Here is a 26939-nt window from a genome sequence, read left to right as displayed (position 1 = left end):
CTGTCTCAAAAATAATTAATTAATTCAGGTTCACCTGACTCCCAGAAGTCAACCAGCAAGTGTCCAGGCAGCAGCCCTGATGAGTTCCCAGGCACTGACTGCCAACTTTGTTCCAGGTGTTCTGCCAGTGCTGGGTGGACAAAGATTATAATATCATTTCACTCCACAGAGTCCAGGGCCCAGTGGAGAATACAGTGGGTCAACCAGCAGTTACAGCCTGTGGGGCAGGAGCTGTGGGAGAGGGAGGTTCAGGAGGCCATGAGAGCTAAAAAGGGGGTTCTTAGCCCTGACCAGAGAGCAGGAAGTCTTCCTGGATGAAATGACCTCTCTTTCATTCATTCAGCAAATAGCTACAGTACCCCTGTCATGTGCCAGACACTGCTCTGGGTGCTGGAGTTACAGCAATGAGCAACAAAACCCCTGTCCTCGTGGAGCTGACATCCCAGAGGCAGGGGAAAGACCACGCACAGATATATAATAAGCAAGTAAATAGTGTAAACAATTTGATAGATGGTGATAAGTGTTTTGAAGAACACAAAACGACGCAAAGGAGAGTGACAGGCAGAGCAGGAGAGCTACTGTGGAGTGGGTGGGCAGTGGAGATGCCATAGAAGAGCCCTAAATAGCAAGATGAGGCCGATGAAGAGAAGGCCTGTGGAAAGGCCTAACGTGGCACCAGTCTGGCATTGTCAACTGTAGGAAGGCCAGTGTGACCTGAGTAATGTGACCAGTCACTCACCAAGGGCAGCTTGGGCAAGTATAGATGAACTCAGAGACAGAAGCAGGGCCAGTACATGGGGGCCTGGTAGAGGTTTTGGATTTAATCCACAGTGCAATGGAAATCCATTGAAAGGTTTTAAAGAGGATATGGAAACGCTCTGATTTACATTTTTCGACAGTAACCCTGTTCAAATGAATTGTTGAATGCATAGATTGTTAGCATCTATCCTTTTTTAACAAAATTTTGTTTCAGAGTAATTTTAGATTTACAGAAAAGTGACAGAAGTAGTACAGTAGAGACTTCCCATGCCCTTCACCCGATTTCTGCCATTGTTAACATCTACGTGGTACATTCATCATAACTGCAACATTAACATGGGTAGATTACCACTAACCAAAAGACAAACTGTGGACTTCACCTGTTTTTCTACTGATGTCCTTTTTTCGTTCCAGGATCCAACTCAGGATAGCACTTTGCATTCAGACCCATGGTCTTCCAAATAGTTTTTCTATATTTGAGGAAAGGCCTGCATCATCTAGGATCCACTTCTGTTTCTTGTAACTCAAAGTCCTGATAGATAAAGGGGAAACAGTGGGCTCAGGAAGGATACTGCTAGAGTCATCTAGGCAAGAGATGAGAAGGCCCACTCAATAAAAACGGGGTGGGGAGTCAATTTCGTTTATACAGTCACATCAATTACTATAAAATAAAGTACTTTTAATACCCCAAATTAGAAAGAACAGCCTCAAAATAGAAGTCTTTTAGGCTGGATAAATTTAGCTTTATGAAAAACTTAACACATGACCCGAAATTTTCTCATTTGTCTGTCCAGCCCACAGAAGCTTTTCTGGGGACAATGATCTTTTTATTTAATTTTTAAATTTTTTTTAAATAAATAGAGATACAGTTTCGTTATGTTGCCTGGCTGGTTTGGAACTCCTGGGCTCAAGTAATCTGCCTGCCTCAGCCTCCCAAAGTGTTGGGATTATAGGCAGGCATGAGACCACACCCAGCTGGGGACAATAATCCTAAAAAAAAAAAAAGTGGATTCACAGAATTAAAACGGCTTAATCAACAAATATTGACTGAGCACCTTCTATGTGTCAGGCACTATGAAACACTCAGGATTTTTGATTTTAGAATCTTGCTACAGACTAAGGAAAATCAAATATCGAATTGCAGAGGAGATTTGCTACAAAGCTCGTGGAGCTGGTGAGTAAAGGCAAGTCAACATTTCTGCATTGTCTGTAAGACGAGCGCAGCAACTGAGGCGTGCTGCACAGGAGATCATGCCTGGGATGGGATGGCTGGCTGTTCCTCTTCTTATGGAAAAAAAAACCTCCTGTCAAAGTTGGGGCTTCCAGTGTAATTTAGTCAGAGGAAACCAAGTTTCAGGGCAACTTCAGTTGTTCTACACCTCAACAAGCAACTGTCTTTACGGTACTATCTCTTCCCTACTTCTTCTCGATCATTTCACTTGGTCTAAGTTGGGATCCTTTGGTAGGAACTCTTACAGCAAATGACAAAACTCTTGATCCTCATCAAGAAGATTAAAAAATAACCAATCTGGCCAGGCGTGGTGGCTCATGCCTGTAATCCCAGCACTTTGGGAGGCTGAGGCGGGTGGATCACCTGAGATCAGAAGTTTGAGACCAGCCTGACCAACATGGTGAAACCCTGGCTCTACTAAAAATACAAAAATTAGCCAGGTGTGGTGGTGTGCGCCTATAATCCCAGCTACTCAGGAGGCAGAGACAGGAGAATCACTTGAACCCTGGAGGTGGAGGTTGCAGTGAACCGAGATTGCGCCATCGCATTTCAGCCTGGGTGACAGAACAAGACTCCATCTCAAATAAATAAATAAATAAATAAATAATAAAAATTTAAAAAAATCTGATTGAGTTTCTACAATAAGCACACCAGATAAAGACGGGCAGTACCTCCACTGCCTTCTCCCCAGCAGCAGAGTGGTCAAGAGAAAAAGGCCACTGCAATTGAGTGCTGCTGGGGTTGCGGGATTATGTCCTTGGGCATCTGTGAGAGACTGCCAGAGGCAAAGTCAGGCCACCAGACAATGGACTTTTTACTTCCTTTTCCTAATGCTATAGTCTTAGGAGCAGAGGTTACTTTTAAAGAGTGGGGTGGGGACTTGCATTGGGATCACCAGAGGTTCTTGGTAAGAATGAGAAATCCTGGATCTCTTTTCCAGGCATCCTGAATTAGAATTCCCAGCATCTGTGTTTTAAATAAGCCCCTTAAATGATCTTAACCTACCTGAAACCTTGAGAGCTGCTGTCCCACAGGCTCCCCACCCATCTATGGATAGCTGTGGTGAGAGTGAAGGGTGGGGAATATGCAAATGATCTGGGAGAAGGTTCTATAGAGGGTGAAGGATGGAGCAGGTGCATGGGGCCATGTCCTATTAGGCCATTCCTGTGCACTCATTACAGGTAGAGAATCGTTATTTTTGGGTAGTGTTAGTCTGTGGATGTTTTGCAAACCCTTCTAGTTATTGTTGCTGCTTGACCTGACCTTTCCTGAGGCTATTGTCCACCTTGATTCTGTAGGGCCCTTTGGGCTGAGAACTTCAAAAGCCAGAGACTGCTCTCCACATTCTCCAACTTTCATGTGGTAGATTCCAGAACAACCTCAAGCCAGTGAATCCTGCTGGTTACAAAGGTAGAACTCGGGCTGGGTGCAGTGGCTCATGCCTGTAATCCTAACACTTTGGGAGGCCGAGGTGGGTGGATCACTTGAGGTCAGAAGTTCAAGACCAGCCTGGCCAATATGGTGAAACCCTGACTCTACTAAAAATACAAAAATTACATGGAAATCACTTGAACCCAGGGGCAGAGGTTGCAGTGAGCCCAGATCATGCCACTGCACTCCAGCTTGGGTGACAGAGCGAGACTCCGTCTAAAAAAAAAAGAATGGTAGGCTCTAGGATCTAGACACTAGAGGGCTATGTGTCTTTGGACATTTCCTTGTGCCTCAGTTTTTCTCATCTGCACAGTGGGTTCACCTCTAAGATTCACCTCATGGGTAGCAAATGAGATAGCCTATTTAGAGCTTTCAGCACAGGCCTGAAACAGTCAGAGCTTTCAGCACAGGCCTGTAACAGAATTAATGCATGGTAAATATTAGCTCAAATGCACAACTGGTCAACAATGCAGGGTACCCATGCACACCCAACTGACACAGAATCACCATGCAGGGAGGGAAGAAAAGAAAGACAAGTTTATTCATGGGGAAGCAGATGATGCTCTGCAGAGAATTCTAGGAGCTGTGCATGGCTGTGTGGGAGGCGAGGAGGTGGAGGAAGGGGGGGCACTGCTCAGAGCCCCCGCTTCTGCTGGGGCGGGAATCATGTGTGACGAGAAAGAAAAAGAAAAGAAGGGAAGTGACAAACTGACTGTGCGTGTGTCTGTCATCGTGGATGAGCAATAGAGATGATAAGAATCCTCAAGACAAGGCTGCATCATTAGATGAGGAATAAAAAAGCTTATTATTAAGGGAAATTGATGCTCTGTGGAACCAGAGCTTTTAGAACAAAGAGCATCAAACTGACGTTTTTCCAGGCTGGGGAAGTGTTGTTTCATTCATGATCAGTTGCAGGCATTAGGGTCTGTTGCTTTCTTTTGTTTTATTGTTCTGTTGCCCCATTTTCTCCACCAGGCCCCAAGCTGAACCCTGAGGAGAATCTATGAAAAAGCTCTTGAAGGAAGGCATTGAGAAGGGTTAGGACTCCTTGTCACAGAGGGCAATTTGTATTTTGAAGAGCTTCATTTGAACTGCCTAGAAAATACTTCAGAGACAGACCTATAGAATCTCATCATAAATTCAACCTTATACTTTTCAAAGGAGGCAATTTAGAGCATAGAGAAGGGTATAGACACAGCTATCAGGCCTGGATTCAAACAAGGTTCAAATTAAGGTGACTTCCTATATTACCTTGAGGAAATCACTGAACCCTCAAAACCTTAGTCTCCCAATCTGTAAAATAAAATTGAAATTATGACCAACCTTAGAGGGTCATTGTGAGATAGGGAACAAGCATGAACGGTGGTCAAGAGCAAGCCCTCGGCGACTGTCATCACCTTTTTTGTCATTGTCATTGTCACACAGCTAAGAGATTATAGGAGCAAGCATGGAAACCAACTTAAAATCAAGAAGTTCCCTGACTTAAAATCATATGAAACATCCAGAAAACATACGAATCATGCATTTCAACCCTAATAACAATGGAAGCCATTGCCAGATTTATTTCCTAAGTATCATTTTTTTCTGAAAAGCAGTTATTTCCAGGGTGGGAAGCCTCCAGAATCCACATCTCCTTTTAAGATACAAAACAGTATTATGTCAAGATGGACACGTTCTCCACGGTATTTGCCTGTTACTCCCACTCACCTCCCAAGATTAATTCGCAGGTCTTCTTTCTTCCCCAAAGTGGATTCCCAAGGCACACATGGCTCAGAAAGGAAAGCAATTCTTGTTCTTCTTTCTCAGGCTTTCCTGTGTTTTAGACCCAAATATTTGAACTTTCATGTTCTGGTCTCCCCAGAGTTGGGGATCAGTGTAAGGACATTTCAGAAATAGAAGAAGTGTGAGAATGAGAGTAAGTGCGCAAAATATAGACAAGGACCATGATCCAAAAAAAGAAAACGCACCCTCCCACTCACTGAATCATTCTGTAAACAGCATCAGAATGTCTGCTGAGTGCCAGGTCCTGTGCTCAGTGCTGGACAACAAGGAGAAGAGAATGCAGACCTTCATCTACAAGTTCACAGCCTGGAAGACAGTGAGGAATGACCCTAGGGGTGTGGAGCAAGGAGCGGCACCTGTCGCATCCTCAAGATTATCCCAATGACAGCTTCTGATGAAATTATTAGGTTAATGTCCCATGGACCAGCCTCAAGAGTAGGTGGTGAACATCCAGGAATAACCCAAATACCTCCCCACCCCTCACCGGTGTCCATGGCTGAACTCTTTTTTTTTTTTTTTTTTCTTTTTGAGACGGAGTCTCAATTTGTCATCAGGCTGGAGGGCAGTAGTACGATCTTGACTCACTGCAACCTCTGCCTCCCAGGTTCAAGCGATTCTCCTGCCTCAGCCTCCCAAGTAGCTGGGACTATAGGTGCGCGCCACCACGCACAGCTAATTTTTGTATTTCTAGTAGAGATGGGTCTTCACCATATTGGCCAGGATGGTCTCAATTTCCTGATCTGCCCGCCTCGTCCTCCCAAAGTGGTGAGACTACAGGCATGAGCCACTGTGCCCAGCCAGCTGAACTCTTATTAGTCCTCATTATTTCAGAAGAAGGGAATGCCAGTTCCTGTGATTGCCACTTTTCAGTTGAATGCTGGTATCCCTAGGAGACCTCGTTATCAGCGACGACAAACTCCCTAACAGAACTTTACAACTTACAAAACATTTTCATGTTTATGATCTGGTAGTAGAGCAGGCAATTTTGTTCCCACTTCACAGATGAAATAATCAGCCTGTAGCCTCACAGCTCAAAGGTGAAATAGCTGGGAGGTGAACAGGGTCTTTTGACTCCAAGTCTACAGCTCAACAAAGCCAGCCAAAGTTCATTGCTATCCCCTAGTAACTTAGACGTAAGTTACTCTTTCCTCTCAAAAGTAAATATTTTGTAGTTCCATGGAAGGAAGGACTGAGAGTTCTCACATCCTTCAATACTCACAGCAGAGACTGCCCGGTCCTGTGGGCGTGGGGAAAGGTCAAAGTGTCCAGGAAAAGCTGGTAATTATGATCAGTTCCTGGGTGCTTCCCATATGCCCAGCGCTGTGCTGCAAGCAGGCTTCAGCTGTGTCGCCTGAATGTCCCTAACTGTACCTGCTCCCACCTGTGTAACTATAGTCCCTCCCACCCCATTACTTAGGGATTTCCCCTCATCTAGAGAAAGAAGCTCAGGAACAAGCCCCCTCATGCTCTCCATTAATATTTACTGCCCATTTACAAGTCCCTATGGGAATTACCTTGGCATCCCTGTGATACTATGGCCTCCATTAAAACACTACGTTCCTGCCTGGGACCTCACATGCTGGAAAAGCCAAACGGACTCGGTTCCCTTCTGTGTTCAGTGCACACCTAGTGCTGTGTGTGAGCCCCTCCCCCAATGCTGCATTGCATTTTTGTCCAATTGGCCTCTGAGCTACTAAGTTTCCCACATTGCCTAGGGAGAAGAGATCCTCCAGTTTACGGCTCCTGCTTCACAGGGACTGAGCATCTGCTCTTGGGGTCAGGTAGGGGGCAGACTCCTCATTAGAGCTTACACTGTCCCTGTCTCCTCACTTCTTTCCCCAGGTCCCACACCAAAGGCTCCTCCCTTCTCCTTCAGTCCAAAACCACATAAACAAACCAGGGAAAGTGGAGAATCCGGACCCCCAAAACCAACTGAACATTGCTGGATAATTCTGGAAAAGTGACAGCCCTGGGAGGGCACGCAGAAGAGGATCCCAATGAGGAACTCTTAGAAATCCTCCATAGCAACCACAATTGTTATTTATTGAGATCTTGCATGCATATCTAATTAACCCTCACAAGAACACTTTGATACAAGTACCCTTACTTCCCTCAATTTACATAAGAAAATGGTAACTTCATTCTCCAAGCTAACAAGTGAGGAGATGACCCCAGGCCCTCGACTTTTAACCCCAGTGCAATGCTGAATCCCACTCACTGAGATTCAAGGGTTTGCCAATCCAGGTAGTATTTCTGACGAATCAATTGCTCGGAGAAACAATGACAAAGGAGGGTTTAAGTATTGGGTAGGCAGGTGGGTGGGAGGGAGGAGGAGAAGCTGTTAATTTTAGATGTGTAATGCAGACTGATCATTAGGTGACAGAGGTGTCACTGTACCCCTTATCTTTGCCATCCGCCTTCTAAAATGAGAGTCAGGGCCTGTGATTTCCTCAGGGGGAAGATCCATCCTTCACACGCTTAAAACCCCTGGGGAGCGCAGGACCAACGAAGACAACAGAGGAGAAGACTCTGGGCTGTGGAAGTCTCCTGTTTTCTACCCCAACCTCCCCAAAACATGTCCTCAACACATAGTAGAGGGTCTTGTGAAGTAGCAGAATGTTCCACAAATTTGTTTTTTAGTTTGTCCCAGGCCGACTTAACTACATTGAAACCTAGGCACCCAGGGCCTTGATTCTTGTACTTGGGTCACTTGGATGTGCAGCAGCAATGACTTGTGGATCCTAACCCCCTAGAACACTGAGTCTCTCCTCCTCACTGTTTAGAGTAGTGCTAAAAAAAATTGAAAATCAAGCAATTATTGATGTAGCCAAAATAAGGACCCTAAGATTCGAATTGCAGCCAGGTGGGGGTGTCTACACAATTACTCCTGCTTCAAAATATAAAAGTGATAGTAACTCAGATCTGCCTGGTGTTTACTGTTGCCAGGCACTGTCCTCAACATGTAGTCCTGGATCCACATCAGCATCGCCTGAAAACTAGTTAGAGATGCATAGGCCTTGCCCAGACTTACTGAACTAGAAACCATGGGGATGGGCCCAGCAATCTGTGTCTTAACCAGCTCTTCAGGTGATTCTGATGCTCTCTAAAGTTTGAGCACCCTTGCCTTACTTCACTGAATCCTCCCAATGACTGTGGAAGGTATGGAAATTATTGATATTATCATTTTCATTTTATAGAGAAGGAACCTGAGTCTCAAAAATATTGAGTAACTTGTCTGAAATGAGTAGTTATGCCAGGATTGGAATGCAGGTATTCTGCCACTCAAGTTCCCTCTTCCCCAAACATGTTTCCTTACTGGTGAAAACCAAGCGTGACAGAGAGTGGGGGTGACAAACAATTGTTCCTATGGAAACCAGAAAAGGTAGCTTCAGTTCCAGGTCAGGAAAGAAATACTGAACATCAGCATGTGACAGTCACCATGTGCTATGGTCTGAATGTTTCTGTCTCCTTAAAAATGATCTGCAGCAATCCTAACCCCCAAGGTGATGTTATTAGGAGGCAGGGCCTTTGGAAAGCCATTTGGCCATGAGGGCAGAGACCTTATAAAAAAAGGCCCAAGAGAAACCCCTCACCCCTCTCGTCATGGGAGGACACAAGGTAAAGATGCCATCTATGAACCAGAGGCAGGCCCTCCCCAGACACCAAATCTGTCAGCCTATTGATCTTGGACTTCCCAGCCTCCAGAACTATGAGCAATACATTTCTGTTGTTCATAAGCCACCCAGTGTTGGGGATTTGTTATAGCATCCCAAACAGACTAAGACACTAAACACAAATATCTCATCTCATTTAATTCTCACCAAAAAGCCCATGTCAGGTAGGCATTCTGAAATCACATATCAGGTAGATGAGCAATTTTTCCAAGCTCTCAACACTTAGTAAGTTGCAGGGTAGTGTTTAAATCCCATTTAGTCTGTCTCAGAAGTCCTCACAGCCTCTCTGGGGCACATTTATACATTCAGTAGATATATATGTTCTCATGGCAAAAAGGCCAGGAAACCAAGGGTGAATGCATATGTAGCAGCAAATGAGGTCACCCTGCTCCAGGGCTGAAAATCCACCTCTACAGCAATTGTGGGACTTTGACAGCACCACCAGTCACCCCAGTCTGCTCCTCCCTCCCCTTCTTCCTTCCCTCTTGAAAAACCACTGACTTTTCCCTTTCTCCCTGTGAGATGAAGGAAGACAAGTTCTTACCAAACTGAACATGTTGATTCAATTCCTATTAACTGAGTATTCACCCAGCTTTCCGGAGAAGCAAATCCCTTAGTGGGTAATGATGCCAGGAATAGGATGCATTGCCAGTTGGAGCCCTAGCAACATTCAATGAGGATTATAATAATGTTATGAATGCCTTTAACCAGCTCCTCACCCAAAATACATACACACCCTTGAAACCAGCATGGGATTTACTAGCAACCTTCCAAATCAATAACTTAATTAACTCACAGGCTGTGTATGACATGTCATGAAACATCTCTAAAACCAAGTAGCAAGGGAAAGTACAAAACTTAAATCCATGTTTATATTAAGTTTCCCAACCATCATTTTGTAGATTTTATTTTTTTTTAAATAAGTTGCTATTTATTTTCACTTAAAAGCATGGTATTTTTAAACCTTAATTTATAGATTCAAGGAGACATAAAATGAAAAATGAAAAACTCTGGGTGAAAACATTTGTTGTCATAAATATATAAACAGCCCCCAAATCTAAAGGGACTCTCTGTTACTGCGTAAGTTACAACTTGTCTTTGGCTCTCTCAGTTGCTTTTTGGATGGAGTCCAGGTGTCCTAGACTGCTTTGCCAAGCATTTTGTGATCAGGTAGCTGCCCACACTCCAGTCCCAAAGCCTGACACTCCTGCCACACACCCTCTGCCCAGGTTAGGCAGAGTACAGGCATTTCCCAGAAAGTCCTGGGTCCTCCCACCCTTCATGTCTCGGCATCTGTTTGGCTCTCAGCCTGGAATATCCCCTCCCTTTCTTTACCAAGCTGACTGCTCCTCATCTCTTCTGCTCCTGCTCATCTCTCAAAATGCAGCCAGGTGCCACCTCTTCAGGAAAGTCTTCCCTCATCTCCAGTGGGGATTTCCAGGGCACCATGTGCTGACCCTCATCACACTATTTTTAACACTGGTTCCTGATGGTTATTTACTTCTGTGTCACCTCCTAAGCTGGGAGCTCCAGGAAGGTATCTCAGTGTCATCAGGCTCAACACAATGCCAGGCACATAGTAAGTACTCACAGCATTGTTGTTGAATGAATGAGTGAATGAATCAAAGAATGAATGGTTATTACCTAGGTATTTATTTTTCCCACAGGCTCCAGGTATACCATGGAAATGAGAGATGTAGTTTTTCTCTTTCAACACCCTTAAAAAACTGTTTCTACCCCCAGGGACTCATATGGTCCAGTATAGCCAGAAGCATTTCAAGGCTACAGAAATCTTAATCTAAAACATAGCCTAACTGAGTCCAGAAGACTGGTAACAAAACCAAAGCTAGTCCAAACTCCCAGAACTACCCCTAGTCTGTAATGGTCTGGAAACTCACTTTAGTTCAGACCTTCCTAATGTAAGGCCAGTGTAAGTATGTCCTGTGTACTTGTGGGGTTTGCAAGTGGTGCAAGCATTGCAGGAACTTCAAACATAAAGCAATGTATAAAATAGACAGTTCTCAAAAGGTGGCCCTGGATCACCACATCAGTGTCACCTGGAAACTAGTTAGAAATGCATAAGCCCCACTCAATCTCAGACTTTAGAATGCATCAGAATCACCTGAAGCACTTGGAGAAACACAGATTGCTGGTGCCATCTCCAGGGTTTCTGATTCAATAAGTCTAGGTGGGGCCTATGCACTTCTAACTGGTTTCCAGGTACACTGATGTGATGGTCCGGGACTACACTTGAGAACTGTCTACTTTACATATAATAAGTACCATAACCTGATATTGGCCTACAATATGATTCTCCAGAGATAGCCCTTGCTAAGAATATTTTAGAGGGTGATAAGCAATGAGCCTGCAAGAAAAAATGCAGCTAACAGATGACCATACGCAATATGTTTCTAAAATATTTTTATGTGTTGTCTCAAAATGAAAATCAAGAGGTTTCACATGACTAAAATACTTTCATGGAGCTCACAGCTTTGGAAGTGACAGAGAAGTAAATAGATGCCACAAACCAACATAAAAAGTACTCTGACTCCCGGCTTTTCTTGGAAAATCCAAAGACCTGCCACCAGGTTAGCAACAATTTGCTGAAATTGAGTGGTGCTAGCTGCTTAGCATGAGGCACGCTCTCAAGGTTGTCACAGTCCCTATTTGACCCATTCACAAAGCCAAAATCTGATCCCCTGCATGCATTTAAGTTTGTGTATCACTGGTATTTATCCTTACAAAATCCTTCTATAATGTTATAAGTATTATAAGCACTGCCAACAATCTTCTGTTTTCCATTATATCCATATCAATATACACTAATTTACCTAGGTATTCTTCTGTATGATTACATTATGGTATACATAACCAATCCCTTCCTGATGGATATTTAAGTTAGTGCCATTTATTTTCCATTACAAACAACGAAACAGTGAATGTCCTTATATATATCTCTTTGCATACTTTGTGAGCATTTCTCTTGAATGAACTTCTAGATGTAGAATTACTCAGTGAAATGGAATGCATACTTACAATTTTGATAGATAATGCCAGAATGCTGATGTTAATTTAGAATACAAGCCATGTTTCGTACCAAGCAGGGGGCAAGGAGTGGTTGAGTTTGGAGAGTGGCATGGAGAGATGAACTGCCCATCATCTGAGTCCTCTTCTTCAGCAACCACACTCCTATACCCCAGTGTACCTACAGTTGATGGCCACAAAGGTAATATCTCAAATGGCAGAGCGAGATCCAGCAAGGCAATCTATTTTATAATTCTAGTTGAACAGTTAATTCATCATCATAAATTGAGCATAAAAACAAAATGAAATAATTCTGGTTATATTACAGAAGTCTCCATTTGTTACTGAAAACCAAAGGGATTTTTATTCAAATGCTTTTGTCTGGTTTGTTGACATTTCTCTCACTCTTTTATCTCAAAAATAATAATAATTTCCCCTATGCTGTCTCTCTCTCTGTTTCAGGCTTATTTCCCTTTGTGTTTCTTGGAGATTAACCTGATGTTACTGTGAGATGACTCTGTATGTTGCCAAGGTTTGAACTCTACTGAATGGAACCAAAAATAAAAGTCTAAGATCAAAGTTGCAATAAAGTATTGACTAAAATAGCTTCTTTTTTATTTAATAAATGTGGCAAATGGGATGACATGAAGGTTAAGAGCATAGACTGCCTGGGTGTAAGCTCCGAGTTCCTCATGCACTGGCTGGGATAATACATAACCTCTCTCAGCCTCTGTTTCCTCATCTGTAAGATGAGGGTAATTACAGGGCTATGGTTCTTTGCACAGAATCTTGCACAAAACAATGTTAATTGTTATTATTTATTCTAGCACAACAGCCAATCCCACCCCCTCTTAAAAGTTTTACAGGGTGTGGCAATGCCCAGAACACATAAACCTCTGGGCAGCCATTCTGTGAGTTGACAGTCATGAAATGGGTTAATCAGAATAAATAACTGCTTCAGGAAGAGAAGCCAGCAGTTGGGCTCAATTTTCAACTGTACCTTAGATGTAGCACAATAGATAAGAGGCCTGATAAGGAGATAATGACTAACCTTTACTGAGCGCTTACTCCTGTCACACGCTTTGAAGCATTTACAAGCATCTTCTCAGTGTGTGCTCACAATAATCCTAAGGAGCAAGTGCTATTATTACCATTCATGTCTCACAGATGAGAAAACCAAGGACAGCATGCTTAAGTAATTTGCTGTAGTTCACACTCTTATTTAATAAGATGGCACAGGCCATCTGACTCCAGAGTGCATGTTCATAACTACCATAAGTTAGAAACGACGCCAGAAAGAGATAAACTATAGCCTAAACAGAAGAAATTCAGATATTGTCCATTAATATCTATATCTTTTGAGCACTTTCTATGTACCAGACATTGTTTTACCAACATGTATTAGGAAATGTATTCCTTATGACAAGCCTGGGAAGTACTTGTTACTGATTGCATTTTTATGGATGGGGCCTAGAGCTTTTGAACACAAAGGGTCACAGAGCTGTTACTGGTGAAGCTAAGTTTCTAAAGCATGTCTCCAGATTCCAAGTCACCAGCTTTCTCCCTAGGAATACAATAAGAATTCCAAACACAAATGAGTCATCCTCATCACTCAGCAAATATTTTTTAAGTACCTACTTGTGTCAGACACAAATTAACAACACAGACATGGTTCCTGCACCATGGGATGTAGATTGTGTGGGAGAGAGAGACAATTTATAAGGACAAGTGAGGAAATAACATATATCATAAAACTAATATGTAATTAGCACCATCACAGGGCACCCTGAAAAATGTCCAATTGCTTTGACAGATGTTATTTACAGTCAGTTATAGAAAATCATTCTAATTCTTTTTTAATAAGAGAAAAAATATTGTTTCTCTTGTATTTCACATTATCCTGGGAGGCCTACCCATAAAGAGAGACATCTAGCACTAATCAGAGCACCTGGGGAATTACTGAGTTTTGCAACTTTCTCACTTGTGTGACAAAAAAAAAACAAGATTGTGGTTACTCAATCACCTAGGCAAACTGTCAGCTTTTGCACAGACTTGCCTTGAGTTTAATAAGAATTAAGGTTGCATCCTGCTCCTGGTTTTGAATCGAAACATTTACTGATTTCATCAGAAAGGAAACAGTAAAAGAAAGGGAGAAAGACAGATTAGGAGTGAAATGATTTATCACTTACTTTTCTTTAGTAAGGTACAGTCTCTGTTATGGATTAACATCTACTTACAGCAGTTTCAGAGCTGTGAAGTTTATTATTTTTTTAATGGCTATCATATCAACTATAATGCATAAGCTATTAGGGTTATAGGATTTAACTCCCCCTGTTGCAGATGTTTTAGTAAATATACAATGTCTTAAGCATTTTTAATATCTTTTAAAAATGTATTACACTAGAATATACATTCATTATAGAAAAATTACAAATACACATGAGCAAAATTTTTAAAAATGAAAATCAACTAAGAAGCCCAGTGGCTAGAAATAACCATTGCTAACATTTTGGTATACATTCTTCTTGTCTTGATATTATATATATATAATATCATATATATATATAATATCATATACATATATATGTATGTATGTGTGTGTATCATTTTTAAATAACCTGAACTAATATAACTTAAGTTTCAATATTCACTTACTTGTGAATGATCCTTCACATCATTAAACATATGTCTCCTTATCATTTTTAATAGTTGCATAATATTTCCTCATATATAGATATATGTATCTATATATATCACCATTTATTTATGCACTCCCCTATTGTTGGACATTAAGCTTTTTTTTAACTTTTCACTATTATAAGTAATGCTATGAGGAACACACTTGGATATATATCGTTATATGGCTATAAATTTATAGAAGTGGTATTTTAGGATCAAGAGGTGAGAAGTGAGATCATATTTTTAAGGCTTTAGTTATCTACTGCTTTTTAAACTTTTTTTTAACTTTTCATTTTGAAATAATTATAGACTCATAAGACATTGCAAAAATGGTACAGAAAAGTCCCTTGTGCCCTTCGCACAGCTTCCCCCAATGATAACTTTTCAAATAACCATAATAGATTATAAAAACTAGGAAAGTGGCATTGGCACAATACAATTAACTAGACTCCAGTTACAGCTTTACAGTTAAAATTCAATTGCTTGGATTTTACCAGCAGAATTATTTTCCAATAATAATAGAATGAAAAGATGCATTCTTTCTTACTTTCCTACTTTCTCCTCTCACAAATCTGCCTTTAGAACTTCCTTCTAATCTGTAAAGAATACAGACACATTTAGTAGACTATTCTTTTTTTTGACAATCAAGAGGAAGAAGTGCACCTAAGAATCTCTTACCAGCTACAGAGTGGGTAAACCCCCATTTATGGCACAGAAATGGGGAGGTTCCTGTCTTTTTTTGGTTCTTCACAATCAGTTTGTTTCTTTATGATACACTAGATCAGAGTCTCCTATAGCCTGGGGTACCCTAACCCAAAAGGAATAACGCTGAATCACACTAGAAGAAAGTTATTCTCTTTTCATTTCTCCTTTACTTTTCTGATAACACCAAGGAGAAAGCTTCAGTTTAGGGCTAGTCTTTATTTATTTATTTATTTTTACTTAAAAACATTTTTTTTGAGACAGATTCTTGCTTTGTCACCCAGACTGGAGTGCAGTGGTGTGATCTCGGCTCACTGCAGCCTCTGCCTACCAGATTCAACTGATTCTCATGTCTCAGCCTCCCAAGTAGCTGGGATTACAGGCATGTGCCACCACACCCTGCTAACCTTTGTATTTTTAGCAGAGATGGGGTTTCGCCACGTTGCCCAGGCTGGTCTTAAACTCCCGGCCTCGAGTGATTCGCCCACCTTGGCCTCCCGAAGTGCTGGGATTATAGGCATGAGCCACTACTCTCTTTTTAATACAAATTGCTCAGGTCTCACGTTCAGGTCTAGGCAGGCAATAGCATTTAACTGGGATTCAACGACATTTTATTGTTTTAATCAAATGTGCATTTACCTTCACCTTCAAATTGCAGCAAATGAAACCGGTTTCCCTTTTATAGTAGTATTTTTTAATTTCCCTTTAAAATAAATTATTTCAATTAAAAATGATTTGACATTTTAAAAAAGTACATGATTATGGCAAAAGGCATAAAGATAAAACGCAAATGACGGAGGTTAGGGATACATTGTGTAAGAGCATTTTGATCAATAAAGAACTGAGCAATCACATGGCCTAGCATGTTTTTCTTTGGATTAGTTTGCGTTAGAATGAGAACCATCTGGCATCTGCTTCTTTTATGAGATCTGCTTATAGAAAAAGAAGAAAGAAGATAAGAAGCCTACAACTATTAAGCACTATTATATACATCATCTCAATTGACTCTTCAGAACATCTCGATGAAGTAAGTCCTACTAGTGTCCTCACTTTATCTGTGAGGAATCCAAGGAACAGAGGAATAGAGTAATTTGCCTAAGTGATCTATCTATCTATCAGCTGGCAGAGCTGGGATTCAAACCAGGTCTGTTAGACTCCAAAACCATGGGGCTTTTTGTCTGTTTGTTTTGTTTTGCTGTGTTATGTTTTGTTTTGTACAGGGTCTCACTTTGTCACCCAGGCTGGAGTGCAGTGGTGCGATCTCAGTTCACTGCAGCCTCAACCTCCTGGACTCAAGTGATCCTCCCACCTCAGCCTCCCTAGTAGCTGGGACTACAGACATATGCCACCACGCCCAGTTAATTTTTGTATTTTTTGTAGAGACAGGATTTTGCCATGTTGCCCAGGCTGGTCTTGAACTCCTGAACTCAAGCCATCCGCCGGCCTCAGCCTCCCAAAGCACTGGAATTACAGGCATAAGCCACCGCACCTGGCCCAAAACCATGCTCTTGACTGCTGGTTCAAACTGTTTCCTGTTAAATTTAAGAACCATAAGTCATCTCCAGAAAACTTATAATGCCTCTTTGTCCTGGCCAGGAGTCTGGGTCACTTTACTGTGGGCCTGGTGATCGCACAGGAATATTTTAAAGTACACTCCTCACCTGCAAACATCCCCTGGATTGGAGAGGAAATCTCAAATCTGACTTCATCCCGGGCCTGTATCCTTTAAAAGAAAGACAGAGTATCTAATAGCCACTCAACTCCTGTCAGTCTGATTTTCTTCACATTTCCACTATTGTCCTCCAGTCATGCCTCCTCTTGAATTGTCCTGAAGGTTTCTCAGTATCACTAGAAAATCAAATCATATGAGCAAGGTCAACATCACAGAAACAGATAACATAGGTCTATTTAAATATTTAAAACATACCTAGATTTATACTAGGTACTAAGGGAAGAGAGCAAAGATGTACAAAACACGACCTTCAGCAATGAACGTCCAGTGATGATCAAGAGAGGTTTCACGACCTGCAGCTCTAACACTTTAGATTTCCAAATACCTCAACTCCTTTGATGGATTTAAGGAGTGCTTTACAAATAAGTAACTTTATGGCAGAGCCTGAGACCACCAAGTGGCTAAGAGCCAGTCAAATGAAAATAGTATACCTCTAAAATCATAATTCCAATACGTAGGTAAATTTGATTGGCAAAACTTATCTGCACACTTGTGTGTGATTTAACTTTTAATTGGAAAGAAACTGTCTTAGCCAGAGACAAAGGCTTGCTTCCTTGAAAGTGATTTATTTGGGAGCAGGAGTTGGGGATGGAGGAGTGAAATGGAATGAGAGAAAGCCAGCACAAAGATGCATTATTGTGTCAGCCCCCTACGGATGAATGGTACTCATCTCATGAGACCTTTGGAAGAACTTTATGACATCTCAGGACCACCTGCCCAGGGGATAAAAGCGGAAAATGTATCCACAGATTTTCCATTAGTCAAAGACGGTCCACACTTCCGGATCATGTACACGTGTGTGTGAAGCAAGTTCTCATGTGTGTCCCATGCTGCAACATCAGAGAAGCTCCAGGGCAGGAGGCAAGAAGTACGTGACTGGATCTTGAGGATAGACACTGCCAGGTAGCATCTCTGTATGTGGCCTGAATCTGGGAAAATTCTTAGCTTAAATAAGAGGTGTGGTTGAGAACATTGAAAGTGACACTCAAGAGGTGTCTAATATAAAACCATTACCAACCATTTGGTGTACACCTGCCCAAACACAAATTTTTAAGAACATCACTCATTCATTTAATTATCAATAAACCCATTCAACATTTAGTGAGTATCAACCACATGCCAGCCACTGTGTTAAACACAGGGGAACAGAAGAGCAACAAGGCACATAAGGTCCTTCCTCTCTTGGAGTTTACAGTCTGTTTGGGGGAGTTGGGCATTAAATAAATCATTATAAAACAATTACCGAGTTACAGTTGTGATAGCTGTTATAAAGGAGAAGTGTAGGATGACAAACTTTCTACTCATGAGAATCAAAGAAGTCTTCCTGGAGGAACTGACATTTTTTTAAAGCTCAAATTTGCAGAGAATGGGATTAAAAAAGCAAAACGGGGAGGAAGAGAGTAGCTAGGGAGACAGGAAGAGGAAGAGGGTGTGTTGAAGACGGAAAGAAGAGCATGAACAAATACTTGATGACAAAAACACTATCCTAAGAGTGAAGAGAAACCCAGTGGATCAAGAGTATGCTGAGTGAGGGGTTGATGGGGATATAAACTGAAGCAGGAGAGGTGGGCATAAGCCAGATCATGCAGGGCCTGACAGGTTAGAAGAAGGATTTGATTTTCTCCTAAGGTCATGGAAACCTACTGAAGAGTTTTGACTAGGGAAACAATAAGACCAGATTTGCTTGTTTGTGTGTTTTACATACATAAATCTAAATATACTCATAAATATGCACAACAGAAGCTCAGACAGATCATACAGATTTTTAAAAAGAATGCAGCCAATCATCACCCTATAACTACAGATAGAAACAGGAGTGTTGGTGGGGTGGGAACAGCGGGGGAAGGGAGGTGGCCTGGAGTCTGAAGAGGTACGCATAGTTCACCTTTTTGTTTGTTTTTAAAGAATACATGTTCATCTGATTTGATGCCAAGGTAGTATTTGGGTAAGCCAGAACAAATCCCCATTTAAAACTCTCGCCCTTCCTTAAAAGTTTCAAAAGAAATTTTCTCTTCAAGACTAACCTCATGTGGGCGGTGTTGGGGACCACCTACAGGGTGTCGTTTGAGAGATGCTGAAAGACCACCCCTCGCTTCAGCATACCTTTTCTCTGTCCTCCATTAGAACATGAAATTCTACCATCACGATTCCATTTGACTGGATTTTCAATCACCAGATTTGCTAGAAAAGAGTAACGCACTGGATCTAGTCTACCTTCCGGGGGCTGAGCTGGTTTGACTGCATTTTCTCAGGGATGGGAGGTTTCAAAGCTTTTAAGACCACTGACCATACAGGGGTGTGGAGGGGCCATGAGATGGGTAGACTACAACCCAGACGGGCCCAATTTCCTTCTCTGACATCGATATTTTGTCTTGGGTTGGCGCTGAGATCAGCTGGTATGTACAACATGGGCATATGTGTAAACATGTGCGGATTTATATAGTAAAGATATATGGCTGTATTTACGATATGTACATGACTTTATAAAATGAAAAGAAACACAGGCCCCGGGATTAGACCAACTTGAGTTCAGATCACAAGGTTTGTAACCCCGGAAATGTTACAGTGTCTTATGGGGTGGTGGGGAGAATTCAATGAGATAATATGTTTAAAATCTTAGCACTAGTCAGTGGCATACAGCAAGTGCTCCATAGGTGTTACTATTATTAAGATTACGTGTGTGTGCACCCTTACGCAAGTGTATGCATGCATGTGAATACAGGTGCAGATATGAATATGTAAGGGAGATAGAGTGTGTTTAAGAACAAGAGAAGGAATAATGAAAAATATTGCCAATCTCTGCAACAGGAGTTCCAGCATAGGAGTGGCCCTTTTTAAGGAGTGAGACAACTGCAGGGCACAAAGGAAATTGACTCAGCTTTACTAGGTGGGAAACAGAGTAAGAGGACAGTAAACCGCAAGGAGCTTCTTTATGGCACAGACTGAAGAGTAGGAATTAATAGAAGGAGACAGGCAAGCAGAATGGGATGTGATATTATCAAAGCCCAAAAGTGACGTTAAAAAAGTAATAGCTGAAAGTGGTCTCTGAAATTGACCTGCAACAAAATTAGGCCTCGGTGCTCAGAAAAGAGATAACCATCTGCTCCATCCTAAAGTTCTGGGTCACATGCATGTTTGATTTTTTGGAACTAACATGAAAGAATGTGGAAAAACATGTAAACAATGTTTTCAGACCTCCTGGTCTCCTCTTAAGATTTTCCCATTGAGCTGTATCTGAACACTCTCTGCATAATAAATAATTGTCATCCTTATGTCTACAGAGAAGATACAGTAATAACAATAATTTTAAAAAGAACACCCAGTTTCTTTCTCTCTTTTTTTTTTTTTTTTTTTTTTTGAGACGGAGTCTTAGTCACCCAGGCTGGAGTGCAATGGCACAAGCTTGGCTCACTGAAGCCTCCACCTCCCAGGTTCAAGCGATTCTCGTGCCTCAGCCTCCCGAGCACTCCCAGCCAACATGCTGAGCTACTTTTTGTATTTTTAGTAGAGGTCAGGCTTCACCATGTTGGCCAGGCTGGTCTCAAACTCCTGACCTCAAGCAATCCGCCCACCTCAGCCTTCCAAAGTGGTGGGATTACAGGCGTGAGTCACTGCACCTGGCCTCAAACACCTAGTTTCTAGTCCCAATTCTGCCCCAACTCACTGGACAACTTCAAAGAATCTCTTGATCTTTCTGGGCACAGCTGCCTCATCTGTTAGAAAAAGTGAGAAGCCAGTTTTGGCCACTATCTTTTGACCTCTTGCCCTCTTAGAGGAGGCTTAGCTTCCTTGAACCACCTCTTCACCTCTTTTTGTTGTTGTTGTTGTTGTTGCCCTGGCTGGAGCGCAGTGGCATGATCTCGGCTCACGGCAGCCTCCGCCTCCCGGGTTCAAGTGATTCTCCTGCCTCAGCCTCCGGAGTAGCTGGGACTACAGGTGTGTGCCACCATGCCCAGCTAATTTTTGTATTTTTAGTAGAAACGGGGTTTCACCATGTTGGCTAGGATGGTCTCGATCTCCTGACCTCGTGATCTGCCCACGTCCGGCCTCCCAAAATGTTGGGATCACAGGCGTGAGCCACCGCACCCGGCCAGCCTCTTAAAGTTGTATCACTCCATGACATTGTTAAGAGCACAGACCACTTGCCTTCTGTGGCGGAGCTGTGACTCCCGGGATGAGTTACTTACCCTCTCTGTGTCTCAAGTTCCCTCATCTGCAAAATGAAAGTAAAGAATAATTTAGTGTATCCTTGGGTTGTTAAAGGGTTAAAAGGCTAACATAGGTAAGGTATTTAGAACAGTGGTTGACACAGATAAGGACTACCCTGGCATTAAGTAAGATTGTTATTATTCACTTAAACGGATACCTTTGTAATTTTACATGAAATGTATTATTGATAAATCAAAAAACAGAAATATAGGCATAATCTGAGGATATGAAAAGACTACAGTGGATAATAGGCAGAAGGAGAGCTTGGAGGCCACTGCTTTTCCTTTTTTGAAAAAGCTTCTCTGTGCTTTGATTTTTCACATATGTGTATATATGTGACACTAGTTTCTTAATTTAAACAGATTGAGCAAAAAGATCACTAAAGTCCCTCTTATCTCTAAATGTAGACATTGACTATGATTTTCAAAGAGCAACATTTTCTAGGTGTCCAGCTTATCCTTATTTTCATAGCTTGACCATTTTTACTTTTGACCTTCCCAGGAAATCCTTATGAAGGTTTAAAATAAACACAATCACTTTGGTATGTTTATAATGGAGCAGGTTCCGGCTCCTTGGATACTAGAGAAAACGGGAAAGGTGAAAATATGAACTTTGTAAATACTTGGCCTTAGGGACTGGCTTATATTTTACCTCTTACAATCTTTTCCCAGAAACAATTCAGTTAACTAAAGGAAAGATCATAAAGTTAATAACCGCAACACCAAAAGCGTGGTTGGTAGGCAGCAGCCTGGCGGTGAAAGCGTTAACAGGGCTGGGTAAGGCGATCCCTTGAAATGAGTAAGACTGAGTGGTTAAAGTTTTCAAAGCGGTGGCAGCAGCGGCGCTTGGGGGAAAGGAAGCCGGTTGGAGGGAGCTGCGCACCCCTGCTGCGCGGAGGAGGGGGCTGAGCTGAACTCAGCAGAGGTTACACGCACAAGGTTAGTGGCCCCCACACGCCTCCCCAGCCCGCCGCCGCGCTGACATCTTTGGAGAGGAGTCTTAGGAAGGCGAGGCGCCATCGCTCATTCTCGCGTCGTATCTACCCTGCTTACTAGTCGCCACTGGCCTTCTTGCCAAACCTCTGGGCTCAGTGCTCACTGAAGCCCTGGCACTTGTGAGGGACGGCTGACTTCTCAGACTTTTCTAAACTGGAGGCTTCTTTTCATACATCCAAAAGGAAACTTGTTTCTGGAACAAGCACTGTTTTCAGACCACACACACACACACACACACACACACACACACACACGATCCCTACCTGTATATGCTGCCCCAGTACGGTTTTTACAGGTTGTGACCACAATCCGGAATTCCTATCTGCTTCATTTGAAACTGAGAACAATGTCAAAGTAACTAAACAGGCTGCGCTACTTTACCTTGTGGGAGGAATATTGTCTCTGAGCCTAAGGTAATCAAAATGAGGGGGGAAAAAAAACAAAAACAAACCAAAGATGAAAAAAGAAAAGAAACAAAGCTTCCAAGCACCCTGACTTGTAGTTAAGGCAAAACAATTTTTGGAAATGGGTTTCTAATGGAAATTTTTCATTGCTAGCATCGTGTGGGAAGGTATATTGTAAAGGAAATAATTCTACATCTGCATGAGATTCAGATAAACTTATCGACCTAAACTAATCTGCATGTGAGGCAGATAATAGATACACTTCGATTTAGGGGAAGGAGGAGGAGGAGATAACTTCACAGAAATTGCGTTGGGAGGGTGCTTTGTTGTAAGAATTGAGACTGTCCAGGAGCTTTCCCCAGGCAGGGGTAAAGGAACTCTTCCGGCCCTGGCTGGTAGAGAGGGCTTGGGGAGCCACTTCAGCAGGCCAGTTTCTTTCTCTGCTCTCCTGGCCACATAGGCAATGAACAGTCAGTCTTGTGCTCAGTGTTCCTCTGATCCTCACAGCAAGCACGAGTTGAGTCTTATACCTGCTAGCATTGAATCAGAATGAGTCATTTGAAACTTGGGTGCTGGAACAAAGTACTTGCAAACTGCCTTATGAGACACTGCCTCGATGTAGGTGGGATATACCTCTCGGAGCAGTCACATTTTTTTTTTCTCTCCTCTCCCTCCTTCAAGCAGGCAAGAATTCTGACGTTCTCAAGAGGCCAGCTCTGCCCCCGTTGCTCAACTGACCTTACCATGTGGACTCTGCTCCTCCAGGTGGGAACTGGAGTTTTGAAATAAAATGGATGATTTGACGTTACTTGATCTTCTGGAGTGCCCTGTGTGCTTTGAGAAGCTCGATGTCACAGCCAAAGTCCTCCCTTGCCAGCACACCTTCTGCAAACCATGTCTACAGAGGGTTTTCAAGGCCCACAAAGAGCTGCGGTGCCCTGAATGCAGGACGCCTGTGTTTTGCAGCATCGAGGCGCTGCCGGCCAACCTGCTGCTCGTGCGCCTTCTGGATGGAGTGCGTTCAGGGCAGAGCTCCGGGAGAGGAGGCTCCTTCCGCAGACCCGGCATGATGACCTTGCAGGATGGCAGGAAAAACAGGACCAACCCCAGACGTCTGCAGGCCAGTCCTTTCCGGCTAGTGCCTAATATCAGAATCCACATGGATGGGGTAAGAGAGATCTTATTTGTTAATATCATGCCCACCTGGAGGTTGGATTTGTGTATACAAGGAGCTAGAGATTATCTTCTTTTAACTAAAAGTTTAACATTCCAGAGTGCTGCTGGTGATTCCCCAGTGATACGTTTCTATGGGCAGTGATCATTTTACTCAAATACGATGGAAGCCTGAGCCTATCTAATCTATCTAAGAATTCTCTTTAGAACTACTAAAGCTTCCTAGGTTCTCCTTTCCTCTTGTCCAGAAAGTAGTAGAACAAGGAAAGCCTTTTAGATTATATTTTTGGTGTTTGATTTCTGCTGTTCTGAGGCCAAACCAGTGCCTGGGAAATGCACGGAGGGTGGGGAAAAAAAGAGAAAACAAATCCAACTGCTTGTTGCTTTTGAGATCTCTCGGAAATTTCCAAATGTCAAGTTTTTTTTGAATTTTACCCAAATCCATCTTCCCATCCCTAGTCATGAAGTGCTATTATGGCAATACTCATTCATAATCTGTTCGAAGCTATCAAGATACTTGATGAGGGAGATAGTGCAGGAGGGAAGCGTCTATGTGGGTGGACTGATTGATAGCAAAGGCTGGGCCGTGAAGTACATCAGCTGTGTATAGGAGCTCTGCAGATGTGTCTCATTTTGCAAAATGAATGAAATACACAGAAGATACACAGCAGGCACTGCAATTAAAAAACCAAACAAACCCAGTAAGCCTCGCAGGAGATTAATGCTTTTCATGTTTGGATAATGGGAATCGCTCTGTCCAGCGCTGAAAGCACACCCCGCGGACTTCATCTGACTTGGCTATGAGCCTTGTTGTGGGATAATGTGTAAGGGCACATCTGGAAAGAAGGACATCGTCCTTGTGAGTCCAGCAGAATTATTTGCATTGTCACCCCTGGAGTCAGTGTAACAAACTGGACAGGGAAAGCTGTGGCTTGGGCCATTGGCATACTTAGAAAATCAAAGCTGCCTTCCTTGAAGTCTTACCTAGAGCAAGCATTAGAGTCTAAATGCTGGCAGCAGGGTCCTACATCTCCCTGCTCGGAAGAGAAACAGCGTGTGGGAGGATCTTGCAGGACTGCTTCCTTACTCAGGAGTGAGGAGTGGCTTGTGATATGCATTTGGAACAACTTTCCAAAATTTTCCTTCTAAGGGCTACCCCTTCCTGGGTTCACTGCATCTTTAAACCACCCATGGGGCATGTGTAAACATTCAAAATGAGGGTGGGAAGAAGCGGGACATTTTTTCACTGTAGATTCTTGATTTCTTCACTGTAGACTTTTTATTGCCCTTGTGCTTGTATGTGAACACATTCCAGAAAAGGACTTTTTCTTTTTAAGTCCCTCCACTACCCCTGGTCTAGTCACCAATCAGAATCCACAGGTCTGGAAATGGCAGAGTAGGGGTGGGGAAGCAAATTGTTCTCAAACATGCCTCGTTTGTAGAGAAAGGAGCTCTATCTCTGGGTCAGCAAATCCCCCTTGAATTCCGAAGACCTAGCAACCTCTTCCCTTCCCCACCTTGCAGAAGTCTGACCTGCCTTCAGCAGAGTATCATCACTCACTCAGGAAACGGTGTCACGCTGGGAGCAGGCAGTTCCCTTATCAGCTTGGACTGTTTTTGTTGTGGTTTTCATCTTTCTCAATGTGGCTGTGTTGCAAAGGAAAGGTAGCGATGAATGCAACCACAGCTCCCAAGTTTTTGAACTATAGAGGATTCCCAGGGCCCTTCTGGAACAGGGAATTGAGGTGAGAGCTGGTCGTACATGAGAGACAGCCATTAAGATACTGGGTCTCTCTGGAATTCTTTTGCAGGGACTTATAACATCAGACTATGGTCTGTGCCCACCCTCCAAGGTGCTCTGGACCAAGTCCTGTAGTGAGGCTGAAACTCAAGGGCTCCTGTGTTCAGGCAGGACCTGGGCTAGAAAGATGCTCTGCAAGAGAGCAGAGCTGGCACCCCCATCTCCCAATTCCTTTATTTCCTAACTATCCTGTCTTGAAGTGACTCCTCTCATCCTTTTTGCCTTCCTCAATGGGGATATGAACAAACCCATTTCTGGATGTCAATATGGCTGTTGTTTTGCAACGTGTCTCTGCTCCCAAAAATATTACCTATCTTTTTGCAACTGTGAAAGTAACCATGCATCCCACAGTTCAGAGAACTGAGGGTTATCTGGATGCCACCGTCTGCTCAGAGAGTCAGAGGAATGGAATTGCATCCTTGGTCAAATCCTCCCGAGTTCCTTGCCCTCTCTGCCACAGTTCAGCCAATGTAGTCAAAAGCTACTTGCTACCCACCTTCTTCCAGGATAGTGTGAAAATTATCTTTGCAACGTACTCTTACTGCCTTAGAAAACATCTGCTGTGTAAATGCAAAACATCATCATTAAGATTCATTTAGACATGCTATATGATTTTGGGCAAGCCACTTATGTCTGCTGGGTCTCAATTTAAAATTCTGTAAAATGGGAAGACGTCTTTTAGGAAAACAGACAGCCACTGTGAGGCTTAACTAATTAGTATCTCCAAAACACTTTGAGAGCCTTAGATGAAAGACATTTGGGAGATCATTATCACATGGAACATTATGATTGACTGTTTATTGTGTCCTGCCACGCATGAGGCATGCTACAAAATGTAGGAGTTACAGCCCTTGCAGGAGAGTGTAATAGGTATTATTATTATTGAACTTGATTCTATGATGAGTTCAGGCCAGGATAATACTAAGTATAAAGTACTCCCCTCAGAAAGCATAAATCACCTGTTGTCACAGGGCACCATTTTGTAAAACACCTCTTTCAAAGGGCTTGCCGATAACGTGGCACCCTGAAAGAGTTCATTTAACTTCCTGTCCATGAGCTTTTGAAGCCCAAAGTCTGTTCTGCTCACCTAGGCTCATCTAAAAAACAAGCTCATCAAGCTCTTTTTGTTGGCTCAAAGAGGCCTGATGCATCCTGTGCCAACCAGTGTTCTAGGGTGGAACCAATAGTCACACCTGATGGTGCCAGCCCAATAGAGAGAAAAAAATATTGCCTATTGTGCCGACATGTCTAAAACCCTCCCTAGATGATTGTGTAAAAAGAAAACTTGAGAAACAGCTGTAGATTTCTACAGTGTGCAATTATTTCAAACCAATAGGCAAGAT

At 42.7% G+C, this 26939-nt stretch overlaps 1 protein-coding gene and 1 long non-coding RNA gene across 3 annotated transcripts in view; one reads left to right on the top strand and one right to left on the bottom strand.

The window, feature by feature from the left end:
* Window positions 1–1145: 1145 nt before the first annotated feature.
* Window positions 1146–26939, bottom strand: part of LOC111552668 — a 37859-nt gene continuing 12065 nt past the window's right edge. Inside the window, exons 2-3 of the long non-coding RNA XR_002734698.1 lie at window positions 21202–21227; window positions 1146–1291 (exon numbers count right to left, since the gene is read on the bottom strand). This is a non-coding gene — a long non-coding RNA (uncharacterized LOC111552668). The remainder of the gene's footprint in view (window positions 1292–21201; window positions 21228–26939) is intronic.
* Window positions 22031–26939, top strand: part of SH3RF2 (SH3 domain containing ring finger 2) — a 145214-nt gene continuing 140305 nt past the window's right edge. The window contains exons 1-2 of one of the 2 annotated variants that reach the window (XM_023227045.1): window positions 22031–22161; window positions 23304–23790. In XM_023227045.1, the coding sequence (XP_023082813.1) occupies window positions 23413–23790 (378 nt within the window). In that variant the 5' untranslated portion in view covers window positions 22031–22161; window positions 23304–23412. The remainder of the gene's footprint in view (window positions 22162–23303; window positions 23791–26939) is intronic. The other variant, XM_023227044.2, reaches the window with a different exon arrangement.

This window comes from Piliocolobus tephrosceles, chromosome 4 (genome assembly GCF_002776525.5).
Source record: "Piliocolobus tephrosceles isolate RC106 chromosome 4, ASM277652v3, whole genome shotgun sequence".
NCBI lineage: Eukaryota > Metazoa > Chordata > Mammalia > Primates > Cercopithecidae > Piliocolobus > Piliocolobus tephrosceles.
Note: the sequence above shows the minus strand (reverse complement) of the source record. Positions and strands in the feature narration are given on the sequence as shown.